At 39.0% G+C, this 16,033-nt stretch overlaps 1 protein-coding gene across 1 annotated transcript in view; it reads left to right on the top strand.

The window, feature by feature from the left end:
• Nucleotides 1-16,033, top strand: part of EYS (eyes shut homolog) — a 1,650,074-nt gene that overhangs the window by 1,512,937 nt on the left and 121,104 nt on the right. Inside the window, exon 35 of the mRNA XM_030315776.1 lies at nt 3,451-3,623. Within this exon, the coding sequence (XP_030171636.1) occupies nt 3,451-3,623 (173 nt within the window). The remainder of the gene's footprint in view (nt 1-3,450; nt 3,624-16,033) is intronic.

Genomic DNA, 16,033 nt, shown 5'->3' with positions numbered 1-16,033 from the left:
ATTTATTCCATGGTACCTGGCTCTTTCCATGACATAGGTGCCCAGCAAATATTGGTTGACAGGAATTGGGATTACATTTGGTGTTATGGTTTACAGGTAAGAACTTCACTCAGAGGAAGACTTGCAAAAACAGTTTTCTATGTAGTTCACAGGTCTGTGAAGGGTAAGATTTTTAGAACTTTTTCAAATTAAAAAAGTGTATTACATGTAAATATATTCTCCCATATCTAATTATACAGGGTCCAATAAGTTCACAGGAAGTTACAACATTTAAAGTAAACGGGGTCAAGGAGGGTGACATTGTTTTAATCACTGGTTCCAAACATGGAAGGTTACCTGAGGTCCTTCAGGCTTAGGGCACTTACTTTCTTGGTCAGCATTGCCAATTGCTTCAGGGTGTGGCGAGGTATCCTTTGAGTGAAGTTAACAGCAAACACATTTGACTTGCTAGTTTTTGAAGAAGTTGGGATTTAGTAATGGGATCTTTGGCAAGATCTGACTAGGAGAAGCCTTTGGGTCCAGGTGTAATGCAGCTGGTAGCAAAAATAGATTTTATTAAAACTATTGGTGAAATATCTGGCACTCGAGGAACTATTTTGGAACCTGAAGGTACAATTTGAAGTGAAATGTATGGAGGCATCATCATCTCAGTTGGTTAAAGCTAACTCTTTCTAATGAAGTGCTGATGGAATACCAAGATGGACAAGATGGCTCTGGACACTTGCTCATGGTTAGCGAGATAAGGTGGTCTTCCCCTTCCGCAGAGCGTTTTCTATAGAATTTCCATTTCTCTCTCTGCTCTGCCTGCTGATGTACAGATGCACGCAGTTAGTCATCTCCACATGAATTTATAACAACCAACTTCTTCCAACACCTGATGAAAGCAAAAAGGAAATGAGGCTTGATTGATCAATAGGACGTGATTAAAATTAGTGCTTTCCTCGGTTTTTAACAGAAAAGCGTCTTTCCCACATTTCAAATCTGGTTAGGTCTATATGATTAAAGCACTTATATCAATCAATATTTAGATTCGTTTGACTTCATATATGTGGCCTTCTCCTTTACTATAAAAAGACTAATTTGGTTTTTCCAGAATGAAGCTTTCAAGAGTTTTACACTCCAAGACTTTATCCCAGAATACAGATGCTGTATACTAAGCTTTCAATTCCAGGTTAGGTGAGTGGAGGTGAAATTACATGAGATTTATCCATGGCCCCCAAAAACATTAAGTTCCTAATGAACACTTTAAGTCACACCAGAAGGTGTGACTTTCCCCAGTGCTTTCACTGTACCTTCCAGGTTGTCTGGCTATGCTTTTACCACTATTCTTGGGTGAGAAGGAGGAGCATTGGCTCAAGGGTCCTCAAAATTTTGTTTTGTAATACAGCCCCAAAATAGAAGAGTTTTTTAGGATGCTTTATAACCATCTTAGCGGCATTGATCCTTAATTTTGGACCATTTCTGAAAACCTGAGATTCTGTATTTGTCCACTCTATGTAAAATACTATGCAAGTTGCCATGAAAGTTATTGTGAAAAATAAACACACTAACCCAATCAAAGGAGGGACACAGAGACTTGGAGCACAGTGAAGGGAGGCTTTAATCAACGTTCTTGCCAGAGCCGGTGTCTGATGGACAGGCATACTTGAGGCAGTTACAGCAGGCAATTTATCTCCAAGCATGCAAGTCCCTCCCCTGATTCCTCATTGGCTGAGTCCTACAGAGATTACAGCCTTACCCTGAAGTTGCCTATGCCCATGTAAGGCAAAAAGTAGTCTGATTGGAACAAATGTACATTCCCTGAATTGCCACAGAGACTTCAGTTTTTTGGCCCATGGTCATTACAAAGCCCATGAAATGGAGAGGAGGAAGAAGAACAAGGAAGTGAAGTGTCTCAGGTTTTGGGACTCCATTGTGGGGGGAAGGAGGTCGCACATATTTCCAATAGGTTCTAAACCTATTGTTAACTAGACAGCACAGCTTGTATTTGGTATTTCTGAAAATGAGTCATCTCACTTATTTCTCATAGTTATAAAATGAGTAAATTATTCATCACCCGTGTTTGGCCCCTTAAGAGTCGAGAGAGCCTCTGAGGGTCTCAAAGCTGCCAAAGCTAGATTTACCTGTTATCTGATACATAAGTTCTTTCCACAGTGTTTTCTCCCATTTCCCCAGTCCCTTACATTGGCACTACCAGGCATCAGCTCTCTATTCTCAGCCAGGCTCTCCCTTCTGAATGGGCAGATGCCACAAGCAGCTACATGGCAACCTCAGCAGTAAAAGCCAGTCAGCTGTTTTGGCCCTGTGTTCACCCTGCACTCAATTGGTAGCATTGACACCAAGAGTGGGAGTCTGCCTTCCGCGTCAGCATAGACTGGGAATAGGGGAGGAGTTGCATAGGCAAGCTGGGGCTACCTTTACTGTTGATGTTTTTTTAATGTTTATTTATCTTTGAGAAACAGACACAGAGCACGAGCAGGGGAGAGGCAGAGAGACAGGTAGACACAGAATTTGAAGCAGGCTCCAGGGTCTGAGCTGTCAGCACCAAGCCTGCATCTCAAACCCACGAACCTTGATATCATGACCTAAGCCGAAGTCTGAGGCTCAACTGACTGAGCCACCCAGGCACCCCGAGCTACCTTTACTTTAAAAGGGGGAAAAGGGGGCACCTGGGTGGCTCAGTTGGTTAAGCATCCAACTCTTGATTTTGGCTCAGGTCATGATCTCTAAGAGCACAAAGCCTTCTTGGGATCCTCTCTTTCTCTCTCTCTCTGGCCCTCTCCCAACCTCTCTCAAAAACAAAGGTTGGCAGGTGGAGGAAATAGATGCAAGGAAGGCAGAAGCACCAGATTCCTGGTCACCATCCCCTCTGGAGAAGGCATGCAGGTGGATGAGCACAGTTTTCATCTCTGGTTTCACAGGCACCTTCAGCCTGGGGCCCTGGGAGTTGTTTAGTCATTATGCTCCCCACTGTGCCTTTCTTTGTGAGCTACCTCAAGGGTGGCTGTTGGAGGACTTCTCCTCAGTGGAGGAAGCTTATCACCAGCTTGAAATTCTCCTCAGGTTGCATCTAAGATGTTTTCTTCTAATAGACATTTGAAGCACTTTACTAAGGCAGCACCACACATATTTAATGAAGTCCTAAAAAGGCACCTAGTGCGCAGTAAAAGGTGAGGTAAATCAAAAATAAAAATAGATGGCTTAAAATAGAATTCATGGCCTCAGGCAAACTATAAAGCTGCTAATCTGCTTTCAATGCGAAGTGCACAGCTACAAATACTTCACAGTTGAAAAACACTGAGAAAGGGAGAAGACAAGGTGCAGCTTTTATTTTATGTGTGTGTGTGCGTGCACGCGCACACGCGTGCGTGCGAATGCACGCGCGAATCCACCTGTTTGTAAAGGATCATTGTTTTCTGATTGGTTTTATAATTCCTTTTCCCTTTTCAGTGACAGTGAAAACTGGTTTTGTGAGTGTCCAAGGCTGTACTCAGGCAGGATGTGCCAGTTTGCAACCTGTGAAAACAGTCCATGTGGAAACGGTGCCACCTGTGTTCCCAAATCCAGGACAGATTCCCTCTGCCTCTGCCCTTATGGGAGGTCTGGGCTCCTCTGCACGGAAGGTAAGAGTATTTGATTATTAAGCATTGAGCACCGCAAAAGGAGATGAGGAGCATAGAAGTCACTCACAGAAATCAAGGACAGCACCTGACTGATCAAATATGTCTAATCGTTTCCTTGGTTCTTTCCAAGTCAATCGAGACAAGACCTGTTAATGAGACTAATCCCTGAGCATGTATTTCTCACAGCCATCGTGTAATTACAAAGGAGGTAATGAGTTTACCCTGAGGTTAGACTATGGAAAATCTCTGTAGTATAAAATCTCAAAGTCATTCTAATGCTCAGAGTAACAAGGAAAATCAGATGCAGTACATGAAATCAAAATATTTGATGTCATTTTGGAAAACTGAGGCAACAATATTAACAGATCTCTGTATTGTAGACCAGTCATTTTTTGTTTAAAGACAATAAACCCCGTGATACAGTTATTATATAGCAAGAAACAAAATCACAAATAATATCCATGTGGCTCTCCTTCAGAAAATCCTAAATTACAAAAAGGTACAAGATGCTATAATATAAGATTGTTTTAGGAAGCAGCTTGCCAAAGAATGTAATGTTAGCTTTGATATACAGAAATAAATATCAATTTAAATCTTTCTAGAAATAATTAAAAGTATTTGGTATTAATATTTTATCAACTCAGGATAGGAATTGTTTCATCTTTATTTTGCCCACAAAAATTTTTAAAAACAAAGTTTACCCCTTTGGTGCTAGTGGTATTTGTTACCAAATTCTGGAGTAAGTCTACCAAAATGAGCACAGGTCCCTATGCCCCAGGTATACAACAAAACAAACAGATCTTACCTGCTCCGACTCATCAAAAAGTTGGAGCACCACACCCTGATATAACAGGTGTGAAAATTGAAATGACTGAAAAAAGAATTCATAACTAAAAAGTATCGAAAGGAGGGAATTGAGACAACGGATTTTTATGTAGCTGGGAGAAGGGGAGTTAAGAAGTACTGAGTTTCATTCTCTATATGGAAGGTTATATTAGAAGTTAGCCAAGTCATTTTGTAATAAGAAAAGGTATCATAGACTGGATGGAATTGAAATTTTGTCCTTTCCAATAAAAACCTCATGCTTCTTAGATAGAACCATTCTATCAAGCTATTGAAAAATACAGTTGGTCACAAAAATTTTGATTACTAAAGGGTGAATCATCAGTTTTGCTTCCTAGTTGAAAATCAGACTTACCACATGAAATAAGAAGTGAAGATTTATAAGAACGTCTTCACATATTTACAAAAAAAAATTGTTTTCTCCTATCTTTTGGTCTCATTAGGGCTCAGAGATGCAGCAACTTATAAATTATTGAGACAAGAAATATTAGACAAAATTTGTTAGACTCTCTGTTTCATTGTAGGTAAGAAGGAATTCCTACATGCACCCATCCAGAGGAATTTCTCAAAACAGTTAGCCTATCCATTAATATATTCCACAAATGTGCCAGAGTAATTTGAGATTCCTACCCTCATGGAGATTTTCTTCTAATTGAGAAGATTAAAAGAAAATAAAAATGGCTCAAGACACAATATAAAGTGTATGAAAAGATTTATGAAGGAAATAAACAAGAAGCATAGAGAGTAAGCAGGGTGGGGGGAGCGAGGGTACTGTTCCAGACAGGTGCTCATGATAAGAGCGACTCCAAAAAGGGAGAGACTGTGCTAAAGCCTATAGAATGCAGAGTATGACCTATGAAAACCAGGAAAACAACTATTAGAGCAAAAGTTTCAGAAAAATGGAAGACCCTTAAGAGAGATAGAACCTACCTTTTTTGAAGAATGAAAAGGTGCTAGTCTAGCAGAGCATATGGAGCAAGAGAGAAAAGCATATCTGACGTGAGCAGAGCCTACATCATGTAGGGTCTCAGGCACATGGGAAGGTTTATTGGCTTTTAATTCTCAGTGCCTTAAGAAGCCACTGGACGGGGCGCCTGGGTGGCGCAGTCGGTTAAGCGTCCAACTTCAGCCAGGTCACGATCTCGCGGTCCGTGAGTTCGAGCCCGGCGTCAGGCTCTGGGCTGATGGCTCAGAGCCTGGAGCCTGTTTCTGATTCTGTGTCTCCCTCTCTCTCTGCCCCTCCCCCGTTCATGCTCTGTCTCTCTCTGTCCCAAAAATAAATAAAAAAAAACGTTGAAAAAAAAAATTAAAAAAAAAAAAATATATATATATATATAAGAAGCCACTGGAAGATTTTATTTTATTTTTAATTTTTATTTATTTCTGAGAGACAGAGACCGAGCATGAGCGGGGGAGGGGCAGAAAGAGAGGGAGACAGAATTTGAAGCAGGCTCCAGGGTCTGAGCTGTCAGCACAGAGCATGATGCGGGGCTCGAACGCACAAAAACTGTGAGATCATGACCTGAGCTGAAGTCGGACATTTAACCAACTGAGCCACTTAGGTGCCCCGCCACTGGAAGATTTTAAAGAGGCAAGTGGTGTATATGTATTTGTTAAAACAATTCTGACTGCAGTATATTGATTTTAAAAGGCTTTTGTCAGTGACCCTGATGAGAGATAATTTTGCCTATGACCAGGATGATGGTGGTGGAGATGGAAATAAGTGGATGAATTTGAGATCTATTCTGGAGACAGAACTGATAGAACTTGCAGGGAAGTGTTTGAGAAGTGCTGAATCAAGAACATCTAGATTTCTCTATTTGTTTGGACTATGGGTAGATTATAGTGCCATGAGGAAGACTGAGGGCATAACAGGGGTTTTATAGGGCATTATTGGGACATAAACAAGAGTTTTATTGGGTACAGATGAAGGAAGAGATACCTGTTAGATATCGAAATGGAGAAGACATGTAGGCAATCAGATAAATGATCCTCAGGCTCAGGGGAAAGAAAGGTCATGACTAAAGATACAATTTGGAGAGTCATCAAAATAGAGGCAGTGGTCAACACCATGGAACCAGAAATTGTCTGAGGAAAAGGTATAGACAAAGAGAAGAAGAGGGCTGAGGACCAACCCCCTCCAAGATTCCAATATTTAGGGATCTAGTAAAGGAGAGAAAGCCATGTGAAGTACCAGCACCATCCCCCAGACAAGCATCCCCCCCCATCATCTTTCAGCCCATAAATATCACTCCTCTTGTGATGTTGCATTGTCTTAGCCTAAGTTCCCCCATCAAAGCAGAACCTGGATAAAGAATTACATTCAAGTAGTTTATTTTGGAAATGATCTCAAGAAACAGGAGTGTAGTAAAGACTTGGAATAAAACAGGAAAGGGGAGACAGTACAGAGGTGTCTTATGGAATTGAGTCAGGGACAGCTATTATTGATTCTCCTGGGACCTTATGAGGAACTATCTAAAATGAGTCTCAAAATTGTCTGCTCTTATGAGGAAATATATAGAATGAGTCTGAGAATTGCCTGCCCCAAGGGACAAAAGAGAGAAGCATGTAACCATTGACTCGTGGTTCCTTTTGATTGAGGATTGCTCTACAGGACCTTAATTTTCCCACACTTCTCCATTGCCATAGAAAACTGGCAAGTGTGCAAGCTCTTGCAGGCATCTCCGGCAGGCCAAAGCACCAGAGAAGCTGGGGATCAAGGAAGGAGTGCTTAACATATCAACATTCCCTAAACAATCACGAAAATGCCCACTCAAAGTGTCAGCTCCCTCCAGGAATCATCTTTGCATCCAGCAGGCATCAAGGCTTTCTTTACTCCCCCAACTAGAATGAGGTAGTGCCCCATATCATTTCTTAGACCATTCACTGGTCAGTCTCATGTCCAGGAGATTCTCTAGAACATGCTGAATCTGTATCTATTCAATAGAGAAAAGCATAGAACTAACTGATAAGCATAGTTGTTGCCCAGTTGCAAGTACACGTGAGAAAAGGCACAGAATAATATCCAAAACTCCCTTTTTATTTTTGCCTTTTTGTTAATACCAGAGGATAAAAAATCAGCTAGTTTTATCAGCAGTTGTCTTTGCTACATAGCACTTTTCTTTTAGATTATAGCCATATCTACCATACTAATATATTCTTTGGGGGATAATAGAAAATATAATTATGACGTTTCCTACCTTGTTGATGTTTCCACTGGGGAATTCATTCCGAGGCAATCATGGCAGTAGTGATGGGAGCCAAAATAAACAAACACTGCAAATGGAAAATTCGCAGCTGCCTTCCTTTGTAAAGTGCTTTACTCTCCACATTTGTGCTTCTCATTCACACTTCCTGTTGCCTCTTTCTATGCAGGAATAATCTCTTCTTGTTTTCTTAACCACATCATTTTAAAGGCAGGGGGACACTTTATCTTCTGTCTTGCCCTCTCTGTCTTTTCTAAAAATATGGCTTAATTTACCTTATCCTCCCCACCTACAGCTCTCAATGGAACGTGGCTTTTGAAGAAAGCAGTGTAACATGCAGATTAAGAGCCTAGGCCCTGGAATCAGTGTGACTAGGTTAAAATCCCCATTCTACTACTGACTAGACTATGGTGTGATCTTGGGCAAGTCACCTGATCTCTGTGTATTTCACCTTCAAGGGGTCTAATAATAGAACCTAAATTACAGAGTTCATGAGAATTAAAGGAGATAATTCATGTAAATTGCTTAACACATCACTGGACATATAGAAAATACTTTTTATAAGAGAGTTCAAACCAGGCTTCTGATACTCACAGAGAAATGCCGTATCTTGTCATTATGGGAAAGAAGGCTGGATCTCCATCCTCCCTAGAAAGAAAACTCTATAGAATGTCAAAAGAAATCAAAATTAATTTCCTTTCAAGAATTTTTCTAAGTTGGTGACACTCTTCATGGTGATTAGAGACAAGCCAGGGGTATTACAAAGTCAGGTAGGAAAGCAGCGCTCCAGGGATACAGATAATCACCAGGCTATTTAAGGACATGATACCTCTATAAAGCAGCTTAATGTCAGGCTGGCATTTTGTAATGGCATATTTCAAGTACATGTAATTTTGTCATGTAAGCTCGTAACTCTTTTGATAGCATCCACTCTGATATGATCCAGCTTTTTCTCTCCGACTCAACAGCTGTTTGATTACCTTGCTGTTCAACCCATCTCAATATCCCTCATTTCTCTTCATGTTTAAATTCTATATTTTCCAGCTCCTGGTTACAAAGAAATGTTAAAAGATCAAGCCCAACCCCATAGGGGAACAAGGAGACAGGGGTGATTGTGGCCACACAAGAAAGCACTCAGGAAAGTAATTCCTCTTGCTTAGGGTTGAAGGCAACCTTTGAGCGTCCTGCATTTTTTCTTCCTTAAGAACTGAGGGAATTGCCTCTCCTTTTGCTCACTGGGAAAGTTCACACCTCCGCCTTTTACCTTTTTTTCTATTTCAGCATCTGTAGAGAGGAAAAGTTAGATTGGCACATCTAAAAAAGTAACACTTAAAATAAATATATATATTATTGTATACTGGAATGTTCTTGAAAAACCAACTTTGATGGACTCCTGCAATCCAACCCACTGACAATGAATTAGCACCTTTCTTCCATCTATGCAAGTGGCAGTCCTAGCAGAGCAAAGTTACAGTTATTGTTCCAATAATTACTACCAGTACTATGTGTTTATAAGCAAATGAGTGTGTGTGTGTGTGTGTGTGTGTGTGTGTGTGTGTGTGTACATACCTGGGAAAGATTTCCTAACCACAGTCTTTCATTAGGTTTAGAAATTGCTTACGTGTCTATAGTTATTGCTGTTATGTTTCTCTAAAGGCATTATGCTTCCTACCAGTGAGTGGTGTTGGATTTAGTTACATACACACATGCACACACCCCTATTAAAAACAAGATAGTAAGGTATTTTGACTTGGGAAATTATATTAATTCTGGCAGTCTGTCAGTCACTCAACCAATATATTCCCTCTTTATTTATCAATACGTTCTGATTGTTTTGAGGGCAGAAATGTACCCAGCTAAAATTTCCCAGCCACATGGGGTGCCTCAGTGGCTCAGTGGGTTAAGTGTCCGACTTCAGCTCAGGTCATGATCTCAACTGTTTGTGAGTTTGAGCCCCACACCGGGCCCTGCCCTGAGAGCTCAGAGCCTGGAGCCTGCTTCAGATTCTGTGTCTCCTTCTCTCTCTCTGTCCCTCTCCCACTCATGTTCTGTCTGTCTCTGTCTCTCAAAAATAAACATTAAAAAATAAATAAATAAAATAAAATAAAATAGAAGTCCCAGCCTCCCTTAAAACAATGTTGCCATAGGATTAAATTATGATAACTGGATATAAGAAGAAGTGTTAGAGTATTGTATTGACCTCTGGAAAAGCCCCTGAAGAGTGGCATGACCCCCAGCCTTGCTTCTTTTTTAGGCTCATTCTAAACCTAGAATGTGTATGAGGTGACTCAAATTCCAGAAGTCATCTTGGTTCATAAAGTGACCTTGAAAATACATGCTAAGATGGTGAAACAAAAACATGAAAAAGCTTAAATTCCTGATAACCATAAAACTACCATACCATACGGGGTTTGTCTAACATCACACTTTCTGTTAATTAGGGAGAAATAATCTATTTTGTTTAAACCTCTGTTATTTTGACGGCACCTGGATGGCACAGTCAGCTAAGCAACCAGCTCTTGGTTTCAGCTTAAGTTATGATCTGTGATTTGTGGGATTGAGCCCCACGTTGGGCTTTGTGCTGACAGCATGAAGCCTGCTTGGGATTCTCTCTCTCCCTCTCTGCCCCTCCCCCGCCAAAATAAATAAATAAATGTAAAAAAAAACTCCATTATTTTGTTATACATTATTTGTTATATGTAGCTAAACCTAATTTTTACTGATACAATCAGTGTCAAGGTTTCACTTTCACTGAACTTTATAACCTGATATGTTTTCTCAAATATTTCTGATTTTATTCATAAGCCCTTAGATTCCCTCTCAAAGAAAGAGAAAAGTATGAGATTTTTGTATCTTCTCTTCTTTCAGTCTAGAAGATTTTACAACTTTATAAAATATATTTTGCAACCCAGCAAAAGTGTGGTATGAAAATTATTCCAATATTGTTAAAAAATATCAAAGTAAGCAGAAAAATGAAAACTATATTTTTGCAAATTAGAAAAATAATAAGAAAGCAAATCTTAGATCTTACTTATGAAACATTACCTCTCATTTTAAAAGTACCCTCATGGGCCAATTTCTAATCATCACACTAAATGAAAAATTAAATTAGTTCGTAGATTTTCACATCTCAGTTCCTAGGAAGGCATGCAGCTAATATTATCTGCTTTTAAGCAGAGAACAAAGAATATTCACTATCAAACTCTTAACTGTTTGTCTCTGGAACACTGTCAGTAGAATACTCAACTGTAAAGGCCAAATGTTCCTTTTGTTCATTCCAGCACTTTGTCATTATTTAGCAACCTCACAGAATTTTCCCTACCAACACAAACATTTCCTGCTTATTAAAAATGTCTTTAAAATGGATAGACTATGCACAGGAGTAAAATTGTCTGTCCTGAATATATTTATGGCAAGTTGATTTTGTAGACGTTTGTGGAAATGTAACCCTCTGCAGTTTATCCCATAGCTCACCAGAGAATTGAACTTTGCAGGTCTGTCAGCCCAGACCCTCCCACAAAGAGTCAATTTTTTTTGTATCAAATGAATACTGTCAGATCCTACCACACCTATCAGGTATGGTTGGTCAGTTTAAGAGCTGTGCTAATGGGATGCACCTGCCAGTTACCAAGTAATGGAGAGCACAAACACATTTGTTGCACATTAAAAAATTCTTCACAGAAATGGAAAATTGATTAGAGTCTGAGTAAATATATGCGACATGAAAAACTGTAAAGTCAACATTTTATGAAGAGGCAATGGAATTTATTGATTGTTAGGAAAGAAATAAACAGGGGTGGAGATGCCTGTATGTGATGTAAATTGCCTACCATTCTATACGATGATTAGCAGTTATTCAGTTCAAGGGGTTTTTTGTTTGCTTGTTTATTTCCACTGACACTCTCACATCGCCTTTTCGAATATTTTGTCATTCCATGACTTTGTGCTTGAAAATGGCTTTCTATTTCCCTTAGGCTGAGGTAAGAACTGCTTAAAATAAAGCACAAACCTGACATGGGAAAACCCCCACCTTCTCCTCTAGCCCTTTTATTCACCCTCTGTCAGGTCAAACTATTTTGTATTTATCTTTTAAATATTGGCCATATATCATACCAGCCCTCCCTCATACAGTAAGCTCTGTAAAGGTAGATATCACATCTGTCTTGGCCATCACCATACCTGTGGAGTGGCAAATGTTGCCTGGCAGATGGTAGGCTCTCAGTTTTTTGCTGAGTTGAAAATGATCTGAAAGTTCTTCAGAATATTCATGTAAGCTGTTACCCTGAGCCTACTACTATTATGACTATTACTTGGGATCTGGTCAATAAGTATTTATCAAATTGAAAAAATAAACCAATAAAACAATCAATAAATTAATAATCTAATATAGAATATTTCCAAAAGTATGTTCCACAGCACACTAGTGTGGTAAGGTAACCCATAAAAAAGAGTTTGTTGAAATGAACTCAACATCTACTGAGCACTTCCTATATGCCAGACCCTCAGCTAAGTACTTTACCTTCATCTTCCTACATGACCCATGTAATAACACAATTAAGTATGTCATTATTTCCATTGTGCAGATAGGGAAACTTAAATAACCAGTCCATGGTGGTGGTCGGTTCAGTCAGTTGAGGGTCTGACTCTTGATTTTGTAATGATCCCAGGACCGTGGAATCAAGTCCTGTGTCAGGCCCCATGCTGAGTGTGGAGCCTACTTAAGACTGTCTCTCTCTCTCCGTCTGTCCCTCTCCCTCTCTGTCTCTTGAAAAAAAAAATAATAACAATTAATATTTAAAAATTTAAAAAAAATTTTAAGTAGCCAGTCAAAAGTGAAATAGTTCATGAGTGGTGGGTAGATCTGGAATCCAGATGTCTCTGACTTCAGCCTTTCTTTAAAACATCATATAGTACTCTGCCCCTTTTTTAGGAATTCAGGTGTATAGCAGCACAGTGAAGTCTATTGGAAGTCCTGTAATAACACAATGTTAAGCCAAGGAGCTCTTCTTTCTCACAGAGCAAGCCTTTCATAGAATACACTGGAGTTGCTCCCAAAGTGGTATATGTATACTCCACTGTGGCATTGGAAGAAAATATTAGTTCTCTTTTTTACCTCAATCTTTGAATTTCTACTTCTGTGTTTTATGATGTCCATATTATATTAGTATATTAATACACTAACAACAATTTTAAATAAATAATATATATGAGCCATGATCTAAAAACTTTAGAGACCTTTCCCTTTCAAACACGGCCTGACATTTTTATTAATTACATTGATTTCATAGAATTAATTTAGAGAAGCTGATTTCAAATTATGGTTGAAATGTTTGGGGGTCGGGGGTGCCTCGGTGGCTCAGTCAGTTAAGTGTCCAACTCTTGATTTTGGCTTAGGTCATGATCTCACGATTGTAAGATGGAGCCCTCATCTGGCTCTGTGCTGGGTGTGGAGCCTGCTGAGATTCTCTCCTTCTCCCTCTGCCCCTCCTCTGCTTGTGTGCTCTCTCTCTTCTCTCTCTGAAAGAGAGAAGGAAGGAAGGAAGGAAGGAAGGAAGGAAGGAAGGAAGGAAGGAAGGAAGGAAGGAAGGAAGGAAGGAAGAGAAAAAGAAAGACAGGTCTGGGATATTTAATGTGTAAAATTTATTATATAGTTCCAGTTGGCTTATATCGTTAAAACAATGGAGTGGCATATTCAAAATCTGTTTATTTATGTTTTTAAAGTACATTAAAACCACCCACTCACCCCAATACAATTAAATTTACTTAAATTTGCATTCTCTAAGCTCATGGTAACTGAGCTGTGGAAAAGACAGAATACTATGGATGCAGGAGTAGAGTGACTACTGCTTATGCTAATACCAGCAGCAATCTCACTATAGAAAGTCAAGGATTAAATGTGAATATGCCACAGAGCCATTTTATGGAAATGTGTTCATTGGTGGTAGGCATTCCCAAACAGAGTCACATAAGGCCACTGAGACCTAAACTACGCAGAATAAGATTAAGTGGGAGCTATTTCTCCCTTTTATGCATTGCAATGTAATAAAAATGAAAAGTGCTTAAAATTATATTATGCATTGATCAGTTAGGGTTTTGTTTTTTCTTGATTTTTCTCAGTGAGTCAAATGATTTGATGCTTACTTTTTTTTTCTTTGTATTTTTAGCAAATGATGACCCTTCAACACTGTAAGTGTCCTGAATATTACCCAACTTTGATAAGGAACCACATGATCAGTTAATATGAATTCCCACTCATAAAATGGGGGAGTTGCAAGTTACATTTCACATATATGATACAATTAAGTAAAGCCGAAAAGAATGCCACTTTTAGAGATATCATTTTGTCAACTCAGATAAATAATTTCTTAGAGAAACATATTAATCCATCAAAGGAGCATTTTTAGAAAGTATATCAATTACTGTAGAAATGGTTAGTCAAAATAATTAAACTGATAATTTCAATGCTCTCATGCCCTACATGTATGATTAAAAGACTTGGCCTATGTGGTCTGGCATTCCTATCATTATGCATTTGTGAAACGAAGATTAAATGGGGGAATAATGAGGAAAAAGTAGAGGGAGAAAGGGAATATTTCTGAAAATTAATTATAGTTTGTAACCAAATCTTGACTGCATGTGTACCTCTGTTGTGTTAAGAGTATCCAATGTATCCAACATATACATGCTTTCCACAATACTGAGCATTCCATATACTTTCTCTTGCCTTAACATATCCCTACTCTTGAGAAATAAAGGATAAATCCAAAGGTAAGGGTAAGCAGTCTTACGTAATCAAGTCATGATCCCAGTTTGGTACTAATGATGACATTATAAACCCTGAATGTGGATGTGAATGTGAATGTGAATGTGAATGTGAATGTGAACTGCAAAAAGGAGTTCTACACATCCAATATCAGTGGTATGGCTTATGTCTCAAAATGTGTGAATTATTTAATGTGAACAATAATTCCCAAAGAGCTATTTGAGTCCTTATTTTTGTAAGTAGAACATGTTACAGGGATTACTAAGAACTGGACTTCCTATTCATTTTTGAAATTTCGTAATTTGAAGAGTAAAAAAAAAAAATTAACTTGGAAAAGCCCACCTATTAAAATATTTTAAATTAAGGTGCTTTTCCTACGGGCTAAACAATAGACAAATGGAGGTGTATTTTTAATTCCCTTGTTCTAATGAAAGCACATTGGTCCTAAGTAAGGGATTTGCTGGGAGTAAATTAACTCTTTCCTGACTCTGCTGTTGTCAGTAACTTTTGAGCATCACTAGTGCCTTGTAAAGTTAATATGGCTCTTTGAAAGTCAGCATTTTACTGCCCGTTTCAATTTTCATCCATGACTTAACACCTGGCAGGGAGCATCCCATCTTTTCCAGAGGGCAAATCTAAATATTGCACCTAATGATTCAGTCTCCAAAATGACATTTTGTAATTCTCTTTGCCATCCTAAAGGGGCCAAGGGTATTTTTGAATCTCATCTTTTTTGTTCTTGTGTATTAAATCCACTTGAAATTGTCAAAGCGAGACTCTTTCTGCCCCCAAGACTTTAAGCTCTAGAGAAAGAAAAGCTGTCATCAGCATGAGTGGTTGATAATTCTGCTTGTTGGAGTGTATCCCTGTCAGTCTCCAGGTGGATGGCTTAACATACACCTTGTTGACAGCTACCACCGAAGGGGGCTTTCCTGAAGGAATATCACTGTGGCTGCCCTGCTGAATGAGCCCCCTAAGTACTTGTCAGCGTTGCTATCTTAACCATGGTGGAGTTGCTTTTTCCTGAGATAGCTGTATCCTCTGCATTTTAAGTTTGATTGCCCGTGTAAGCTTTAAAAGCAGAATGTTTAAGAATTATAGATTTCAGAGGTCTTTTTGTTTGTGGACTGTAAAACCCTTTTCCAGTGCCGCCTGCTTCTTGCCTCCATTATACCTCTCTCCTCCATTACTTGTTGCAATAAACAAATACTTTTGAGAAAAGTGCATCATTAGCATCCTGGATTTTGAGCTACTGAATTTTAATATAAATTAGTGTAGCAAAAGGAAAACGGAAAGCCTCAACAACCATTTGTCCCACGCGTTATGATAATTAGGGAATTACACAATTTCCCATCCTGCAAATCAAAGGACTTAAGGTGCATCTCTGCCAACATCTAAAAGCTTTCCTGGTTATTCAACACTTGCCCTGTTGGAATAAGAGAATATCAGAACACCTGTGCAATACACAAAGGGCTACAAATTTATGGGTGTATTAAGCAAAGTCTAATTATAACTTGATAAAAAAAAATCCCCTTGACAAAAGCCTATTTCCAAAGAATCAGCTTTTAAAAGAACAAACTTAGAAATTATTGTATCCC

The sequence above is a fragment of the Lynx canadensis genome, chromosome B2 (assembly GCF_007474595.2).
Source record: "Lynx canadensis isolate LIC74 chromosome B2, mLynCan4.pri.v2, whole genome shotgun sequence".
NCBI lineage: Eukaryota > Metazoa > Chordata > Mammalia > Carnivora > Felidae > Lynx > Lynx canadensis.
Note: the sequence above shows the minus strand (reverse complement) of the source record. Positions and strands in the feature narration are given on the sequence as shown.